The 20,365-nt window shown below is 39.3% G+C and overlaps 1 protein-coding gene across 1 annotated transcript in view; it reads left to right on the forward strand.

Annotated features, from left to right (window-relative positions):
• CLASP1 (cytoplasmic linker associated protein 1) overlaps positions 1-20,365 on the forward strand; it is a 262,736-nt gene that overhangs the window by 101,794 nt on the left and 140,577 nt on the right. The window contains exon 8 of the mRNA XM_044913587.1: positions 10,268-10,335. Coding sequence (XP_044769522.1) covers positions 10,268-10,335 — 68 coding nt within the window. The remainder of the gene's footprint in view (positions 1-10,267; positions 10,336-20,365) is intronic.

Raw genomic sequence — 20,365 nt, forward strand, 5'->3', positions numbered from 1 at the left:
CTCAGCTTTCTTGTTTTTGAGTATATGGGAGAATACTTAGGAGAAAGATGAACTTAAAGACAAAAACCCTACACGGTGTCCTAGGGAAAACTGGAGGGCCCAGGGGAGCAGGGAGAGCAGGGCTGGAGGGAGAGGGCTGTTTCCTCATGATGTCAGCATCATCGTTGGGAAGACAGACTGTGAGCAGTGAAGCCTTTTCCCGCTCCAGGGGTGGCCTCACCAGGCTCTGTAGCTTGCAGTAGCCCTAGGCTGTGAGCAGACCATCTCACTTGTCCTGTTGAAGCCTGCTGTAGCAAGCCTGTACACCTGGGAGGTGACGTGGTGACACTGAGATCTGGAGAGACGAGTGCTCAGAGCAGACTGCTGTCCTTGGGGAGGCTGGCTTGCAGTGCTGGCCCTGAACTGGCGGCTGGAAGCTTTGATCTGGGGGCTCTCCATTCCCAAAGAGTGGGCAAGAGTGGCTCACTGTGCCCTGGCAGTGTGTGTTACACTGAACACCTGCTTTCTTTCTGGGAGTCTGGCATGCTGGGAAATGCTACCCCAGCGAGTGTCTGTCTGACCAGCCGGGCAGAGCCCTGGGAGACAGCACGGTACACGTGTTGTGATTGTCACAGCTTGTCGCTGGGGATGTTAAGACTCGCAGAGTGAGTCTTCTGTGATTCCACTCCACTGGAAGGGGCTCTAGGAAGCTTGTGCCTGCTTTCCTGCAGACCTCACCCCATGTACTTTCTCCCTTTGCTGGTTTCTTGAAGTGTCCTAAGTTATGATAGTGATAGCTGTGAGTGTGAATGTGCGCCGAGCCCTGAGTCTTCCCAGCCAGTCATTAAACCCGGGTGTGGACTTGGGGACCCCAACACAGAAGGCAATTTAGGTAAGGCTCCAGGCGGCAGGTAATGCCAACCAGAGCTGGGGCTAGAACCTTCTCATTCAGCCTCCCAGTGATGGGATTTTGTACCATCACCCCTCCCCCCCTTTTTTTTTTAATGAAAAGAAGCTGCAGAAAAGTTTGGTCTTCTGTGAATGGGAATGAGGTTTCTGATCTCTCATGTGACCTAAAATCCTTCCTAAAATTTGTAGACCACATGCAGAGGGTAGTCCTAGGGAAATGGGCCCAGATGCTTCCCGGCTGTCGCTGTAAAACTCTGGTGGACACGGTGCCTGGAAAAGGAAGCTGTTGGTGCTTCAAAGGCATTACTCTGGGGGCGCCTGGGTGGCTCAGTCGTTAAGCGTCTGCCTTCGGCTCAGGTCATGATCCCAGGGTCCTGGGATGGAGCCCCGCGTTGGGCTCCCTGCTCAGCAGGAAGCCTGCTTCTCCCTCTCCCACTCCCCCTGCTTGTGTTCCTGCTCTTGCTATCTCTCTCTCTGTCAAATAAATAAATAAAATCTTTTAAAAAAAGTAAAAGGGCATTACTCTGGTGAAAGAGGCCAAAATTTCGTGTTTCTCTGTATTTATTACAAGACACTTACCTAGCACTGTGAGGGTCAGCGCCTCTGGCTGCCACCTTTATTTTGATTTTGCCAGGAACACGTGCAAATGGAACAAAACTTTGGAAGAATCCTGCCGTTGTTTGGAAAATCCATTGTCTGCTATTTGTGGCTCCAAGTGGCTGACGGGAATACTTGAACGTTCTAGACTTCTGTTAGTCATTTATATATATCTATTTTGCTGTTATGTGAGCATGATGGATTTTCAGCCTAGCAAGATGCCACAGGACTGATAAAGGAGCGTGGGATATGCATGGTGCTTTCTTTCTTTCTTTCTTTTTTTTTAAAGATTTTATTATTTATTTATTTGACAGAGAGAGACACAGCGAGAGAGGGAACACAAGCAGGGGGAGTGGGAGAGGGAGAAGCAGGCTCCCCACTGAGCAGGGAGCCCGATGTGGGGCTCGATCCCAGGACCCTGGGATCATGACCTGAGCCAAAGGCAGACACTTAACCACTGAGCCACCCAGGCACCTCATGCATGGTGCTTTCTGAAACTTGCATTTCATCCTGAAATAAAAATGCTGCCCTCTTAAGAGTGTCCATTGAGTGAGTGCTGTGTTTGAGAAGATTAATTATATCTCTAGGAAATATGTGATGAAAAAAATGCCTCAATAATATCAGCTAAGTGACATAAACATTAAGATCAATAATATGCTTTGTGGCGCAGCTCCTTTTTCCATTTCACAGGTGGGAAGAGATTTGCCCTTTCATCTGCTTTACTTTGGAGGAGCCAGAATTTCGCTTTGGGGCCATGCATTTGGTTGTTATTTGAGTCTTGTCTGTCTGGTGGCTAAAATTATTATTATTATTTTTTTTTAAGATCTCATTTATTTGAGAGAGAGAGTGAGCAGGGGGAGGGGCAGAGGGAAAAGCAGACAGTTGGGGGAGCCTAACACGGGGCTCACTCCCAGGACCCGGCGATCATAACCTGAGCCGAAATCAGACGCTTAACTGACTGAGCCACCCAGGCTCCCCTCAATCTGAATGTTAAAGCCAGTGTCCCATTGAGTCATTCCAGCTTTCAGTGTTTCTACTGAGAATTCTAAAGCGATTCTGATTCTTCATCCTATGTAGGTAACTTTGATTTTGTCTGAAACATTATGGTTGATGGGTCTTGTACGAGACCATTTTCATTTTTTGTGTGGTGCACTTGGAGGGCTTTTCTTTTTTTTTTTTTTTTTTAAAGATTTTATTTATTTATTTGAGAGAGAGAATGAGAGACAGAGAGCACGAGAGGGAAGAGGGCAGAGGGGGAAGCAGACCCCCCCCCGCTGAGCAGGGAGCCTGATGTGGGACTCGATCCCAGGACTCCAGGATCATGACCTGAGCTGAAGGCAGTCGCTTAACCAACTGAGCCACCCAGGCGCCCGTTGGAGGGCTTTTCTATCTGGAACCTTATGTCTTTCTGAGCAAGGTACTTTAGGAATATAACTATTGTATTTATAAATGTAAGCATATAAATATAAAACATATTTATAAATACTATAGTTATACTATGACCACTTGGATATTGGGTATTTGATTTAAAAATTTTTCCTTTCTGTTCCAATTGTATGGTCCCTTTTTATAGCATTCTGTTTCTGTTTTTTGAATAAGAGCCTTCTTGAAATATTCCTACACCATAATTTTCATATTTTTATAATTTACTATATCCCCTTTAAATTGAACAATTCAGTTGTTTCTAGTATATTCAGAAAGTTTTGTAGCTATCACTGCTATCAAGTTTTAGAACATTCGAAAAGAATCCCTGTATCCATCAGCAGTCACTCTCTATTCCTTACTTCTACCTAGTTCCTGGCAACCACTAGTCTACTTTTTATGTCTATGGATTTGCCTGTTTTGGGACATTTCATGCAAATCACACAAAATGTAACTTTTTCTTGACTGCCTTCTTTCACTTACCACAATATCTTCAAAGTTCAGCCACATTATACCATGAGTCATTCCTTTGTATTGCTGAATAAAATTCCACTGTGTGTATATATCACATTTTGTTGCTCCATTCCTCTGGTGATAGACACTTGCTTCCACTTTTTGGCTGTTGTGAATAACGCTGCTGTGAAAATGGATATACAGGTCTTTCTTACAGTCCCTGCATTCAGTTCTTTTGGTTAGATTTCAGAAGTGGATTTGCTGGATCATACACTGCTATGTTTAATATTTTGAGGAACCACCATACTGTTTTCCATAGCTGTTGCACCATTTTGCATTTCTACCAGCAGTGCCAGCAGTTGTTATTTTGTGTTTTTGTATTGTTTTATTTTCTTAGTGTCTGCTCTGGGGATTTCAGTTGACATCTTAACTTATAAAAGCCTAGTTAGAATTATTACCCTTAATTAATTTCAGTATTAAAAACTTTACTCTTATACAGTTCTGTTTTCTCCCCTTGTTTCTTCTGCTGTGTTTATCTATACATCTTTGTATGTTACAGCCCACCAATACACACAGTTTTATACTTCTTGCTTTATGTAGTTTCCTTTTAAGTCATGTAGGACAAGAAAAAAGTTAAAAGCAACAAAAAATACATTTATACTATCTGTTATATTTATGTAGGTTTTATGTTTACCTTTGTAGTTACTTTTACTGGTGTTTTTTATACTGTCATGTGGATTGGGGCTAATGTATGGTCTTCTTTCATTTCCAACTGAAGGACTTGTCTAATTTTTTTGTTTATCTAGGAATGTCTTAAATTCTCCTTCATTTTCCCCCCACTCAGAGTCTGCAATTCATTATATTGGTAGTATGACTTCATGTAAAGACTGAAATATCTTTGGTCCAGAGAAGAGTCTCTGTTTCATTTTTGAAGGATAATTTTGTTGCATGTAGAATTCTTGGTTGAGCTTTTTATGTTTTATTTTATGTATGTATGTATTTGCTTGCTTATTTTCAAATTATTGAAGTATACTTGGTTGAGATTTTAAATTTCAGGACTGAATATGTCCTCCCACTGCCACCTGTTCTCCACTTTTTTTTAATGAGAAATTATTTATCTTATTGAGGATTTTTTTGTACACAATAAGTGACTTCTCTGTTGTTGCTTTCTTTTTTTTAAATTTAAATTCAATTAGCCAACATGTAGTGAATCATTAGTTTCAGATGTAGTGTTTAGTAATTCATCAGTTGCATGTAATACCCAGTGCTCATCACATTACGTGCCCTCCTGAATGCCCATCACCCAGTTATCCCATTCCCCACCCCCAACCTCCCTCCCCTCCAGCAACTCTCAGTTTCTTTCCCATAGTTAAGAGTCTCTCATGGTTTGTCTTCCTCTCTGATTTCTTCCCATTCCATTTTCTCTCCCTTCCTCTATGATCCTCTGTGCTGTTTTTTATATTCCTCATATGACTGAAACCATATGATAATTGTTTTTCTCTGACTGACTTATCTTGCTCAGCATAATACCTTCCAGTTCCATCCACGTTGATGTAAATGGTAAGATTTCATCCTTTCTGATGGCTGAGTAATATTCCATGCACACACACACACACACACACACATATACATATACACACCACATCTTCTTTATCCATTCATCTGTCAATAGACATCTTGGCTCTTTCCATAGTTTGGTTATTGTGGACATTGCTTCTATAAACATTGGGGTGCAGGTGCCCCTTTGGATCACTACATTTGTATCTTTGGGGTAAATATCTAGTAGTACAATTGCTGGGTCGTAGGGTAGCTCTATTTTTAACTTCTTGAGGAACCTCCATACTGTTTTCCACAGTGGCTGTACCAGCTTGCATTACCACCGAGTGTAAGAGGGTTCCTCTTTCTCGGCATTCTCACCAATATTTGTTGTTTCCTGACTTGTTTGTTGTTGCATTCAAGATTTTCTTTGTCTTTTCTTCCAACAGCTTGTTTCTCTTACGTCTAGGTTCAGATCTCTAAGTTTTTCCTATTTGAAGTTTGTTGAGCTTCTTGAACATGTAGATTAAAATTTTATATAAAATGTATGAAGTTTTTGGCCATTATTTCTCCATATATTCTGTCGGGTTTTTTTCTCCTCTTCTTTTGGTATTCCCGTTATATGTATGTTGGTACATTGGTATTATAAGAACATGAACTCTTAGGCTTTGTTCTTGTTTTGTTTCTCAGACAGGGTATTGTCAATTGATTCATCTTCAAATTTGCAGTTTTTTTCTTCCCCTAGCAAAAATTTGTTGTTGAACCCTCTTATGAATTTTTTTAAAAGGTTTTATTTTTTTAGGTAATCTCTATACCAACATGGGGCTTGAACCCACAACCTAGAAATCAGGAGTTGCATTCTCTACTGACCGAGCCAGCAAGACGTCCCCATCTAGTGAATTTCTTATTTCAGTTTTTGTACTTTTCATTTCTAGAATTTCTCTATGATTCTTATGTTTTCAGTTTCTTCATTGATAGTCTCTATTTGATGACACATTGTTCTTATACTTTCCTTTAGTTCTTTAGAAGTAATTTCCTTTAGTTCTTTCAACATATTTCTAATAGTTGAATTCAAGTATTCATCTAGTAAGTTCATTGTCTGGGTTTCCTTTAAGGATAGTTTCTGTGACTAATTTTTTTTTCCCCTGTATGGGCCATGTTTTCTTGTTTCTTTACGTGTATAATTTTTTTATACTTGACTAGCTAAAACTGGTCATTTACAGTAATCTCTTGTGACAGCTTTGCAAATCACATTTGCTCTTTCTCCAGATTTGTTGTTCCTTAAGTGATTTTCCAGAACTAATTCCATAAAGTCTGTATTTTTTTTTGATGTGTATGGCTCCTGCAGTCTCTGCTTGGTTAGCTTAGTGTTGGGCTAATGATCAGACAGAGATTTCCTTGAATGCCTTCAACCAGTAAATCTCATAGCCCTTGCTGAAGGGCTGTCCCTGTGTATGTTGAGGAATGTTTTCGGTGTTCTGGCAGGCAGTTTATACATCTCTGCCTTCCCCTTTATTGTCTGCTTGTGCAGAGCCTCAAAGTCAGTCAGACATGAGACCTTAGTGTCTTCTTAGGTCTTTCCTCACACTTTCTTACAGACTTGCACATATGCGTAGCCTTCCAGATTCCCAGGAATATGTCCGATTTTTTCAACGTTCCCTGTGAATATATCCTTCTTCATTTTTCTTTGTAAGTTTTTTGGTCAGTGTTTTTGCTCCAGTTTTATCACCTTGGGCGGCTGCCATGTTAAACAGTTGTTGGTGATTCTTTTTGATCATGGCTTCAGGGAAAAGAGCCTCTCCCACTAAGTGTGCTATGAATCAGGTAAAATAAACCCTGTGAATGGGGATTCTGGGATATGCCAGACAGGCGAAATAATTACAGTTCTCTTAGAATGGGGATTTTTGTGGTGCTCCAAACTTGGTCAGTTCCTCCCAGTGGTTTCAAGGCTGCTGGTTTTCAAACTATCATGATTGTGAGGCTGTTGATTTTTAGCTAGTGAGTTGGAGATGGAAATAAGACACAGCAAAACAGTGAAAAGCTTGTTATCCTTACCAAGAGTAGCCGTTTTTCTTGAAGAATGCTCCTTGGATTGTTGCCAGCCTTTGTTTAATTTCCAGAGCCTGAAAAACTTGATTTTGATAGATTTTGCCAGTGTTTTCTTGGCTGCTTTGGAGGAGCAGATTTTCAGAGGTCCTTATTCTGTCATTTTGAAGGGCTCCTTCCCTGTCAGCTTTTATTTATTTATTTTTTAAATTTTTTATTGTTATGTTAATCACATACATTACATCATTAGTTTTAGATGTAGTGTTCCATGATTCATTGTTTGTGCATAACACCCAGTGCTCCATGCAGAACGTGCCCTCTTTAATACCCATCACCAGGCTAACCCATCCTCCCACCCCCCTGTTAGCTTTTATAATTGCAGTATTTTCTTTATCTCTTTGGAAGTATTAATGATATATTTTAAAAACTTATCATTGCCTCTTCTTTCCTCTGTGTTGTGATTTTGGAGTATGTGTTTGTTCATCTTGGTCCCTTTCACTTTAAAAACTTATGCATCTTTGAATGCTTGGTTATCTGCTCATATTTAAGAGCAGTGGACTAAAAAGTCAAAAGCTCTGAGTGTATGGGTGGAGCTTGTTGATTGTGAGCATACTAGTATTTACGAATTATTTGAATTTTTTAAAATTATCTATCTGTATTTTGAATGAGAGAGAGAGAGAGTGCGAGCCAGGGGGTTGGGAGGGAGAGAGAGAGAGAGAATCTTAAGCACGCTCCACACCCAGCATGGAGCCCGACATGGGGCTTGAGCTCACGACCCTGAGATCATGACCTGAGCCGAAATCAAGAGTCCGACGCCCAACCAACTGAGCCACTCAGGCGCCCCTAAATTTATAAGATATTCTAGGAAGGAATAGTTAATCTAGATCTTACAGTAAAATAAATGCCAGTTGGATTGCAGAGTTGAATATAAATTTTGAATTCAGAAAAACCAGGGGAAAATTGTATTGGTTATTTGTCAAAATTTAAATTTGAGATCCAGAGATTTAAAATTAAAAAGTGAAAAAAAAAGTTGGTGGCTTCGGAGAGTAATCATTAGTTATATATTCAGTGTCTTTGCGTGTATAAAACTCACGCTTCTAGGTTTGTGCAAATTCGTTGGTCCCAGCGAGGCATTTCGTATTGCTGTGTTCAGAGCTAAAGGCAAAAGCCATTCCTCAGGAAGTCTTTGTTGGTGCTAGACTGCCCTGAAGCCAGGTTACTGATCTCTTGAGGTGGTAACCTTCTTAGGAGCCCCTGTATAGACATTGCTGAGCAGAGAACGAGACAGCTAGTGAGACAGAAGTGTAAGTAGAGGGAAAGGCACAGCTGCCTGAGGGAATTCTGAATTCAAGTGCAGTTACCAAAAAATAGTAATCTTTTTAGCATTCTCACACTTAGTTGTTTGGGCCAGCTTGTGGGTAGCTTGTTGTAGTTGTGGGTCATGTGGCCCCAGTGAGTAGACATTACCACAGACAGAGAGCAACTGCAGACTCTTCCACAGCGGACATTGAAAATGGTGACTGCTTTACCAACAATGGATGAAATTCTTGCCCCTGGCAGGAATTTTAGGATCAACCAGGCGAGAGGTATACCTTGTTCCTAACTTGCAAACTTGCAGGCATGCTCACGTCAGAGGGTGTAGTTGTGACACAATAAAGTGATAAGTTGGTCAGGGCATGCCCCGGCAACCTGTGTAGTGATATTATTTATGCGCTTTGTAAGCCACTGGAGATCTTTGGTGCTTTTAAGAGGGAAGGTGATGGAAACATCATAAGAAATTGACTCTAAGGCATTTTTCCAGATCTTTAGTAATCTCTGGATATGAAAGTGAGTTTTACTCCCATCTGGGCCTGAGATGACAAATAAGATTTTCATAATTCAGTGCCAACTTTGATTAGTTGGTAGTGGCTGCCTGGAGCAGCTTTGAGAAGGATTTTGAGGCTACATCTGGGCTTAGGTGGAAAGATGGGCAGAAAAGATCGATACCTGCCATGGAACGGGAATGGGGGAGACACAGGATGTCAGGCTCCTTCACCCCCTTCATTTTACCTCTCTTTGCTGATGTGTCCTTTTGGCTCCCCTGTTACTTAGGATGTGACATTCTAAGTAGGAAAGAATGAAATAGAAGCTTTAGAAGTTAAGAATTTTACACACTCAGCATCTGGCCAGCTCAGTGCTGGACTCAGGGAATGAACTATGGATGAATGGAGGCCAGAATGTACCTAGTTTCCATAGTGAGGGCAGGAACAGGATTTACACAGTGATATAACGCTCCTGCGTGACATAGTGTTATATAGTTCCCATCCCTATCCTGAAGGAGAGTCCATTCTAGTTGTGAAGAAAAGACAAACATGTTTGAACTAATTAGAGCTTGTATGACAGGACAGTTTGTAAGCAAGTGCTAAAATTTCTAGTCTGGTCCCTGAAATGGGTGGTGTGGGTTTGAATGTTAGGAGTACATTGCTTTGGACTCTCAGCCTTTACACTTATTCCAATGTATCTGTGTTTTGCTTTGGAAAGCCTAGTTTTTTCTTGACTTCTACCAGAGCAACCGCTTCACCGTACCCTACCCCCAATTTTTCTCTCATTACTGGTGTCACTTAGGATGGAATATTTTGACTGGTTAAGGAGTTTTGTTTCAATTTCAGTGTCAGGGTGACATTGATCCATTAATAGAAAATAAATGTCATGTAGGTTTTTTTTCAGTTAATCTAGTTACAGTGTTTGTTTCTGGAGAAATTATTTATAGCATTTTTTAATTAAGCAGAAGTCACAGAAAAGCCTTTATACTGTAATGTCAGTGCATTTTGAAAATCTTTATCCTAAGTAATCACCAGTCTGTGCTTAGACAGAAATAGGAGAAACATATGCTTTTCATAATGTATACATTTTGTGTAGAGCGGTCAGGCCGTTTAATATAGTGCCTGAGAATATGAGCTCTGGATCCTTACTCTCAGGGCTGCCATCTCCAGCCGAACTCACCATGTTACTCTATAAGTAAGTTGTCTGGGCTTGATTTCCTCATCTGTAAAATGGGGATGATAATAATCTTGTATATGGCTATTGTAAGGATTAATTGAGATCTTTCAGAGAGAGAGTCCTAAGTCAGTGCTTAGTCTATAATAAGCGCTCGATTATTGTTGGGTGTTACTAATGTTATTAATATAGTTACTGTTTTTGTTTTTAGGTGGGTTTTTTTCCTTGATTTTTTTTTTTTTTTTTTGGAGTGTGACTCAACTTCACATTAGTGTTTTAATATAATTGACTGTAAACGGTGATAGTTAATAGTTTCTATATATACACGTGTATTTTTTTTTTCATACAGGTTGAATGTAATTTTTACAAAATTTGATGAAGTCCAAAAATCTGGAAACATGATACAATCAGCAAACGGTGAGTAGAAAAAGCCATCGTTCTATTTTTGCCTTTTCAGTTTTAGGTCAGTAATACTTACGCTAGTTCTGAACAGCTGAATTTGATATCTTGAGGACAGTTTCTAGGTCTGAAGACTTACCTCCATTTACCCACTTTCCCAGGCCGGAAACGGTGGGGTTGTTGCTCACTTTCTCTTTGGAGCCCACACCGAACTCATGAGCTTGGAATCCCAGGCGTTCTGACTGTAGCCACCACTCTTCCCCTAGTGTAAGTCCTTGTAGTCTTTTTTTTTTTTTTTTTAAGATTTTATTTATTTATTTGACAGAGAGAGACACAGCGAGAGCAGGAACACAAGCAGGGGGAGTGGGAGAGGGAGAAGCAGGCTTCCCGCCGAGCAGGGAGCCCGATGTGGGACTCGATCCCAGGACCCTGGGATCATGACCCGAGCCGAAGGCAGACGCTTAACGACTGAGCCACCCAGGCGCCCTCCTTGTAGTCTTTTACCTATGCTCTCGCGGTGGCCGCCTGGCCAGTGTCCTTGCTGTTACTCTCCCCAAGCACCTAAAAGCTGTTTTTCACACAGCAGAGTAATCCTTTCATTTTTATTATTTTTAATTTTAAAAAAATTTTAAATAGGGCACCATGCCCAATGGGGAAATCCAACTCATGACCCTGAGATTGAGTCGCATGCTCTGTCGACTGAGCCAGCCAGGCACCCCTAGAGTAATCCTTTTAGGATGTAATTGATGTGATGTTAATTCCCGGTTCAGAATCCTCCAGAGGTTTTCGAGATCAGTGGCTCACCATGGCCCACAAGGCCCTGCACACAATCTGATGCTGACCACCATTCTGATGTCATCTGATGTTCTTCCCCAGAGTTCTTTTGGCTCCCGTCCCATTGACCTCCTTGCTAATTTTGAACATTCCAAGCTTCTCCTGCTTCAGGGCCTTTGCGCTTATGACTTTTTCTGTTTGAAACATTTGTCCCCTGGGTATGTCTATGGCCCTCCCCCTCATTCCATCCAGACCTTGGCTGCAGACACACTTCATTACCAAGGCCAGCCAGTACAGCACATCCGATGTTCTAAGGGAACTCTGTGCCTTCGTTCTGTTTAATGTTCTTTCTTACTGCATATTGCTGCAAAATAATATGTTTATTCATGGGGCCAAGAACATTGTATTATTCCCTTCTTTATCCTTAGTGCCTCAAAAGGTCCCTGGCATGTGGTATAGGTATGCAGTAAATATTGTCAAATAAACAAAATAATGACTGAGACTTGAATTGTGACTTAATGTTTCTGATACTTACATTCCTTTGACTATACTTTGTGATGGTTGAGCACATGGATATTTCTTGTGATCCCAGAAGATGAAGAAAAGACAAGTGAATTTGGTGCATAAGTGTGTATGAGTGTATGAGTGAAGTCCTCAGAAAGCAGTTGCCACCAAGAACTTTTTCTAACTTATAGACACATCATTGCATCATAGCAATTTCTGAATTGCTAGGGATCTTAGATCACAGCGTAGCTGTTGAATTTTGAAAATCTTGAAGCATAAAAAACGGTTGTCACTTTGGGGGAATGTCACTCCTAGTACATAAGGGCTGAGCAGGGAACAGGATGTAGGTCTTTTAAGTCCTACTCTGCTGTGTACCTATCATCAGTAAGGAATTTGTCTTCGCATAGTATGTTTCTTAAAGACTGTTTAAAGAATTCTAAACATGCTTTCATGAAGCCCTTTTATTTCTCTTCCATGTGTTTGTAAAAAATAATTAAAAGGGCAAAAAAAGAGTATTTACAATAATTCTACCACCAGTAAATCAGTGTTCATTTTTTCATATTCACTTAACAATTCATTTGTCTGTAACTGTATAATTTGTAATTTTGTCATGGCATAACTTCTGTACATTGCCCTCTACATTTTTTTTTTTTTAAGATTTAATTTTTAAGTAATCTCTGTACCCAATGTGGGATTTGATCTTACAACCCTGAGGTCGAGTCACACACTCTAGTGCCTGAGCCAGCCAGGTGTACTTTTGTATATATACTTTTATATGTGCTTTACAGTGGGTCCATGTTAGAGCTAGAACCAAAACTCTGGCCGTGGAGTTGTGTTCCTGTGATGAGTGACGTTGGTGGTGTACAAGGGCAGGGCTTCCGAGCCAGGTGTCACACATGTGCTTTTAATTCTGTGTGTGTGTGTGTGTGTATTTGTGTAGTTTGTGTGGTTTCCCAGTTTAAAACTTGTTGGTACCAAGATAGAAAGTACCAGGTAAAGAGGTAGTGGTGGTGGGGGCTGAGAAGTGAGTTTGTGCTTTATAGCCTGTGTTATAAATCCTAACTATGAAACAGAATCTGATTATAATACTGGCATTGGGGAGAAGGACCACACCCCTGCTGGAGGCCTTGCGCAGGAGAGCGTTTGTATACTCTCTGAGTTTTAATGAACACGACACACATGATTTAATCAAGGGTACTAAATCCTGTGGCTTTGGGTGTGTCACAGCAACATTTTATTCTAGACCTCCATGTGCTGTAAATACTGCCGCTGCATATCCATATATGTATATGTGATAAAGGGGTAGGATTGAGAATGAAGACGGTTCTTTTAGGTGTCTGTGTTAAAAATAGCAGATGGTAAGGAAATCTTAATTCAAGACTTACTAGAGGCCTTAAAATTTCAGCTTTTTGCTGTCTATATGTAGTATTACTTTTTAATTGTTAGAACCAAAACAGAATCACCTAAAGGGGTATGTATAAAGATTTTAGAATTCTTAACCCAAATAAGTTCAGTCTCTTTATGGTAACTTTGAGAGACTGGTAAGATGTTCAGTAGCTGTCAAAAGCAAACCACCTAATTTCCTTCTTTGCTTGAGTCCTTAAACATTTAGATAGCATAGAGAAACCACAGTTGGAACATAAGAAAACCCTCTTCTGATTTTTGTTTTTCTGGTTCACTGACTCCCAGTATAACCAGTTTTTGAACTCCTCTGCACGTCAGACCATTGACTGCTCTACTTATTCTCAACTCTCCACCCTCTGCTGTCTTCAGAGACATGCTGCTTATATAGGTCGATTGTGACCTTTCTGAAGTTTCCTGTTAGTTCTGTATGTCTTTGTAGATTCCTTGGCATTTTCTGCATAGATCGACAAATCATCTGCAAATAGGAGTAGTTTTATCTCTTTCAGATTTACATACTTATTTCTTTTTCTTGCCTTATTGCACTGGCTAGAATTTCCTCCTCTACATAAAGTATAAGTGGTGGGAGTAGACCTCCTTATCTGGTTCCCAGTCTTAGGTCTTTCACAACTAAGTGTGATGTTAATTGTAGGTTTTTTTGTAGATGTTCTTTAGCAAGATGAGGTAGTTCTCATCTATTCCTACTTATCTAAATTTTTATTAGAAGTGAGTGTTGGATTATTTTGGGGGGGGAATTATCAGCATATTTTAAATATTGAGATAAGTCTATACCAAAAATTTACTTTTTTAAAGTGTATATTTTTTTTGTATATTCACAAAATTGTGCAATTATCTAATTCCAGAATATTTTTATATTCTGGAATACTTAGAACCATTAGCACTCCCAATTTCCTTCTCCTCCTAGTCCCTGACCACCTACTTTCTGTCTCAAGGTATTTGCCTATTCAGGACATTTTATATATATGCAGTCATACAACATATGGCTTTTTATGTATGCATAATGTTTTCAGGATTCACCCATGTATCAGTACTTCATTCCTTTTTATGGCTGAATAGTATTTCACCGGTGTATAGATATATCACTTTATGTTTATCCACTCATCAGTTGACGGACATTTGGGTTGTTTCTACTTTTTCATTCTTGTGAACAATGATACCATGAATATTTGAAAGTTTTTATGTGGAGATGTTTTCATTTCTTCTGTGTATATACCTTGCAGTAGAATTGTTGGCTCCTGTGGTAACTCTGTGTTTAACGTTTGCCTAAGTGACGCCTTATTTTCCAAGTGGCTGCACCATTTTACATTCTCACCGACAATGTGTGAGAGTTGTAGTTTATTCATATTTAAGTGAATACTTGTTATTATCTGTTTCTTTGATTATAGCCATCCTAGTGGGTGTGAAGTGTTGTCATTATGGCTTTGATTTGCATTTCCCTAATGACTAATGATGTTGAGCATTTTTTTCATGTGCATGTTGGCCATTTGTAGATCTTCTTTGGAAAAATCTATTGAGTTCCTTTGTCCTTTTTTTTTTTTTTAAGGGTTGTTTGTGTTTTTATTTATTTATTTTTTTAACTGAAGTATGGTTGACACACCGTGTTACATTAGTTTCAGGTCCACAGCATAGTGATTCCACAGCTCTGTCTGTTGAAGAGTAGTGTAGCCACCATCTGTCCCCATACAGCACTTTCACAGTACCGTTGACGCTATTCCTTATGCTGTGTCTTTAATGCCTGTGACTTATTCATTCCCTGACTGGGAGCCTGTTCCTTCCATTCCCCTTCACCCATTTTGGCCATTTTCCCACTCCCCACCCCTCTGGCAACCATCAGTTTATTCTCTATATTTATGAGTCTATTTCTCCTTTTTGTTTCTGTGTTCATTCATTCATTAGTTTTGTTTTTTAGATTCCACTTGTAAGTAAAATCATATGGTATTTGTCTTTCTGACTTGTTTCACTTAGCATAATACCCTTAAAGTCCATTCATGTTGTTACAAATGGCAAGATTTCATGTTTTTTTTTAAGATTTTATTTATTTGAGAGGGAAAGAGAGGGATCGTGAGCGCGGGGAGGGGCAGAGGCAGAGGGAGAAACAGACTCCCCACTGAGCAGGGAGCCAGACTTGGGGCTTGATCCCAGGACAGTGGGCTTGTGACCTGAGCTGAAGGCAAACCCTTAACTGACTGAGCCACCCAGGCGCCCCATATCTCATTCTTTTTTATGGCGGAGTATTATTCTGTTGTGTGCGCGCACGCACACACACACTCCTTTATCCATTCAACATTGGGTTGCTTTCATATCTTGGCTATTGTAAATAATGCCACAATAAACATAGGGGTGCATATATCTTTTTGAATTAGTGTTTTTGTTTTGTCTCGGTAAATACCCAGGAGTGGAATTACTAGGATCATATGGTATTTCTAATTCTTTGAGGAACCTCCTAATTGTTTTCCACGGTGGTTGCACAAATTTACATTCCCATCAACAGTGCACTGTACATACTTGCCAGCACTTGTTATTTCTTATCTTTTTGATTCTACCCATATGACAGGTGTAAGGTGATATCTAATTATGGTTTTGATTTGCATGTTTCCCTGATGATCAGTGATGTTGAGCATCTTCTCATGTGTCTCTTGGCATCTATATATCTTTGGTAAAATGTCTATTCAGGTTCCTGCCCATATTTTAATTGGATTGTTTGTTTTTTTGGTGTTTAGTTGTATAAGTTATCTATATATGTTGGATATTAACTCTGTGCAGATACTTCTCCCATTCAGTAGATTGCCTTTTTGTTTTGTTGATGGTTTCCTTTGCTCTACAAAAGTTTTCTATTTTGATGTAGTCCTGATAGTTTATTTTTGCTTTTGTTACTCTTGTAATCTATGAAAATGTTGGTAAGGTTGATGTCCAAGAAATTACTGCCTATGTTTTCTTTTATGAGTTTTATAGTTTCAGGTCTCACATTTAGGTCCTTAATCCATTTTGAGTTTATTTTTGTGCATAGTGTAAGAAAGTGGTTCAGTTTTATTCTTTTGCAGGTAGCTGTCCAGTTTCCCAACACCATTTATTTTGTAATTTCAAGTTGTTTTTTTTTTTTTTAAAGATTTTATTTATTTATTTGACAAGGAGAGTCAGAGAGCACAAGTGGGGGGAGGGGGTGAATGGCAAAGGAAGAAGGAGAAGCAGGCTTCCCGCTGAGCAGGGAGCCTTAAAAGTGGCGCCTGGGTGGCTCAGTTGTTAAGTGTCTGCCTTCTGCTCAGGTCATGGTCCCGGGGTCCTGGGATCAAGCCCCATTTTGGGCTCCCTGCTCGGCGGGAGGCCTGCTCGGTGGGAGGCCTGCTTCTCCCTCTCCCACTCCCCCTGCTTGTGTTCCCTCTCTCGCTGTGTCTCTGTCAAATAAATAAATAAAATCTTTAAAAAAAAAATCTTAAGGGCGCCTGGGTGGCTCACTTGGTTAAGCGACTGCCTTCGGCTCAGGTCATGATCCTGGAGTCCCGGGATCGAGTCCCGCATCGGGCTCCCTGCTCGGCGGGGAGTCTGCTTCTCCCTCTAACCCTACCCCCTCTTGCGCGCTCTCTCTCTCTCTCTCTCAAAAAAAAAAAAAAAAAAAAAAAATTAAAAAAAAAAAGAAAAAAGGGGAGGCTCTATCCCAGGGCCCTGAAATCATGACCTGAACCGAAGGCAGACGCTTAACCGACTGAGCCACCCAGGTGCCCCCGGTGGTTTCAAGTTTTTATTTAAATTCCAGTTAACATATAGCATAATACTAGTTTCAGGACCAACACTGTTTATTGAAAAGACAGTCTTTTCCCCATCATATAGTCTTGCTCCCTTTGTCATAGATTAATTAACTATATAAACATTGGTTTATTTCTAGGCTCTCTCTTCTGTTCCGTTGATTTCTGTGTCAGTTTTTGTGCTGGTACCGTACTGTTTGGACTAGCATGTCTTTGTAGTATATCTTTAAATCTGGAATTGTGATACCTCCAGCTTTGTTCTGCTTTTTCCTGGTTGGTTTGGCAGTTTAGAGTCTTTTGTTGCTCCATACAAATTTTAGGATTATATAATTTTGTGAAAAAATGCTATTGGTATTTTGACAGGAGTTACATTGAATCTATAGGTTGCTTTCGATAATATGGACATTTTAACACTATTAATTCTTTCAATCCATGAATGAGCATGGTATATCTTTTCATTTGTTTATGTCATCTTAGTTTCTATTATCAGTGTTTTAGTTTTCAGAGTACAGGTCCTCACTTCTGTTAAGTTTATTATTCCTAGGTGTTTTTTTTTCCTTTCATTGCAATTGCAAATGGAATTGTTTTCTTAATTTCATTTTCTACTACTTTGTTTTGGTGTATAGGAATGCAACAGATTTCTGTATACTAATTTTGTATCCTGCAAACTTTACTGGGTTCATTTATAAGTTCTAATAGTATTTTGTGGGGGGGGAGAGTCTTGAGACTTTTCTTTGTATAGTATCATGTCTGCATATAATGACAGCTTTACTTCCTCCTTACCAATTTGGATGCCTTTATTTCTTTTCCTTGTCCGATTGCTGTTCTTTGCCCATTTTTAAATTGGTGTGTGTTTGTTTTTTTGTTCTTGAGCTATAAGAATTCTTTATATATTCTGGACGTAAGACTCTTACCAGATACATGATTTGCAAATATTTTTCTCTGTTGATTGTCTTCTTTTACTTGGTTGGTATTTAAAAGTTTTTAATTTTTAAATTTGTCATTTTTTGTTGTTACTTGTGAACGGTAACCTTCTTTTGAATAAGAAAAGCTCTGGATTTGAGCTAAGTTGAAAGAAACTATTTAATGTAATAATAGTTACATTATTGCTTATAGTTATTGCTTCCCTACAGCAATACTTGTAGGGAAGAGATGAGTTTCATCGCAGGTTCTATTTCTTGACATGTTCAAAATTAGGTTGTTCTAAGATGTGTAATTATGTTTATGTAAAACCCATGGACTTAATTTTTTTTAAATGCAGAATTGTGACTAAAAAACAGTAATGGAAAAGCAGCTGAATAGCAATTGGAAAGGAGTGTCCTATCTGTAATAGAATACTTCATCTTTGTAGGATTCTTTTTTGTTGCTAGGTTACCCAAAGGCCTTTCAGCTTTGAATGGCAAGAATATGGGAGTTAAAAATATGTTGTTTTATAGATGTCTCTTTTTCTTTTTTTCCATCTGCATATAATTAGCAAACCCCTTGAAGCAAAAATTACAGTTTTGCCTTCCATGGGTTTCAAAAAGCAAATTATTTTCTGTGTAAGTCTTTCTCTTAATCATGCAGATGTGCTTATGCTCACAGGCGAATTGGATTTTCAGTATGAAAGAGCCAGTAATTATAGACTAGTCAGTGTCCTTTATCTGCGGCCACTTAATGATCTTTAATTAGATTGATTGAAGTGAGGCCCATGGACATTAGTTTGGTTAAAAATGTGCATGCTTTTGAGTTTCTTGAGCAAAGCTAACATGTTTATGAGGAAAGAATGAAAGTATCATGCTGGTTAAATCTGTGAAAATTCCATAATAAACCTGCAGCTAAAGAAAAAGTTAAAATATTGATTGCCGACAAAACTATAAACCAAACAACAGATAATCATAAAATTATCAACTCTAATACATGCATGTATCTACAGCATCATTTTGCTGCCAACAGAAATTTCTAAGCTTTTTCAACAGCGGATAGAGAAAATGCATATAACTCATAGCAGTGTAGGGATGCTGCTTCTGTCTCGAGAATCACTGTGTAAGATTTTTCCTTCCCTGTGAAGACTGGCATTTTAAAAATGCAGAAACGAAACTGAAAAACTACAAAAGAAGAATTGTTTTTGCCAAAGTCTTACCGATTAGCCTTCGGTCTCTGCATGGAGGTTTTACCCAGGTTTTGGTAGCACTGAAATGATTTGAGAAAACGCCTCCATGAGAACAGGTTTGTGTTTGAAGAAAGTGCAGTTGATGTGATACGAACAACCCGTGTGTGGCTGCCCTGCCTTCCTGTGGGGTGCTCTTTCTGCCTTATGTTTTTCTACTAAAAAATAATTGTATAATTTGAAAAATGTTAGATGTCGTTTCTAAGTTGTTAGAAATGAGAAATACCTGTGCAAATCTGAAAGCGACTAGACCAGTGTTGAATTGTTAGGTAAGATTTGAGTTGTTGCCCAGTGTAGCTAGGACAAAGCATTCATTTAAAGGTGAATTGAGTGTCTTCTTTGTTAAGAAGCCAAGCCATTATTATTGTGTAGCCTAAAAACCGTAATTGTGAATAAGTGGATCCGGTGCTGGTAATGGGCTCCCATCCCCTCGCCTGCTTGTTTATTAGACTCTGTATATTATAAGGTCTGGGGTTCTGGTTCAGTATCTTAGGAAAGTGTTTCCATAGTCACAGATCCAGGGATAATATGGTATAAGGCTAGCAAGTATACTGCACTCTCATAAGGACAAGACCACCTAAAATAGCCTGGGAGAGACTGTTTCTGATACCAGTTTAAGTAGCTTAAGCTGCAACTGACAGCTTCATCCTCTGTGTGGAAGTAAAGCTTGCTTTTTTGATACTATTCTTAAGGTTTATGTTAGGAATGTTCTTCCCTGTTTTTTCAAGGGGAAAAATCAGATAGTTAAAAAAATTTCTTAATACGAGTTTTAAAGAAGGCTCTCCTACATGAGTAAAGTCAGATGGAGAAGGTTCACCTCCCACTCAGTCCCCCTTTTAAAACAATCACTTGTATATAGTCCAGGCTTTTATTTTGGAAGAGGGTGGCAGTTGCCATTGGTGCAGATCACACTGAAGAAGTCGTGTGGGTGGAGAGTTGGCTGTTGCTTAAGTTGCTGTGAGTAGGTATAGCTTTCAGAGCAGTGTTTGTATTGTACCAAGATCCCTGACAATCATGACTACTGGGAAAGGTAGGCTATTCTAATGTATTTTGAAATGCATTTGTAGTTATTAAATAAATAACGTACTTAAGATATTTTATGGTTGCTTTGATAACTAAAAATTGTGGATGAAACTTAGGAAAAGAATTGCTATGAATATTTCCATGTTGGCAGGGAAGAAATTGTGAAATGTACAGATGTATTAACATTAATGTTGACCTTTGAGAACTAGGGACAAAGAGGAAGTAGGCACAAGAAGCGAGATTAGCTGTGTTTCATCTCTTCATTTCTTGTGCTTTAAATTTTTTTCTGTAACTCTTGTATTCACAGTATGTGGGTTATGAAAATAAATTATTTTGCGATTCAAGACATTTGTTACTGAATATAAGCTGTCTCAAAGGAATCTGCTGGCCAGAAATTTCTAAGCTTTTTCAACAGCGGATAGAGAAAATGCATATA

This window comes from Neomonachus schauinslandi, chromosome 3 (genome assembly GCF_002201575.2).
Source record: "Neomonachus schauinslandi chromosome 3, ASM220157v2, whole genome shotgun sequence".
Lineage (NCBI taxonomy): Eukaryota > Metazoa > Chordata > Mammalia > Carnivora > Phocidae > Neomonachus > Neomonachus schauinslandi.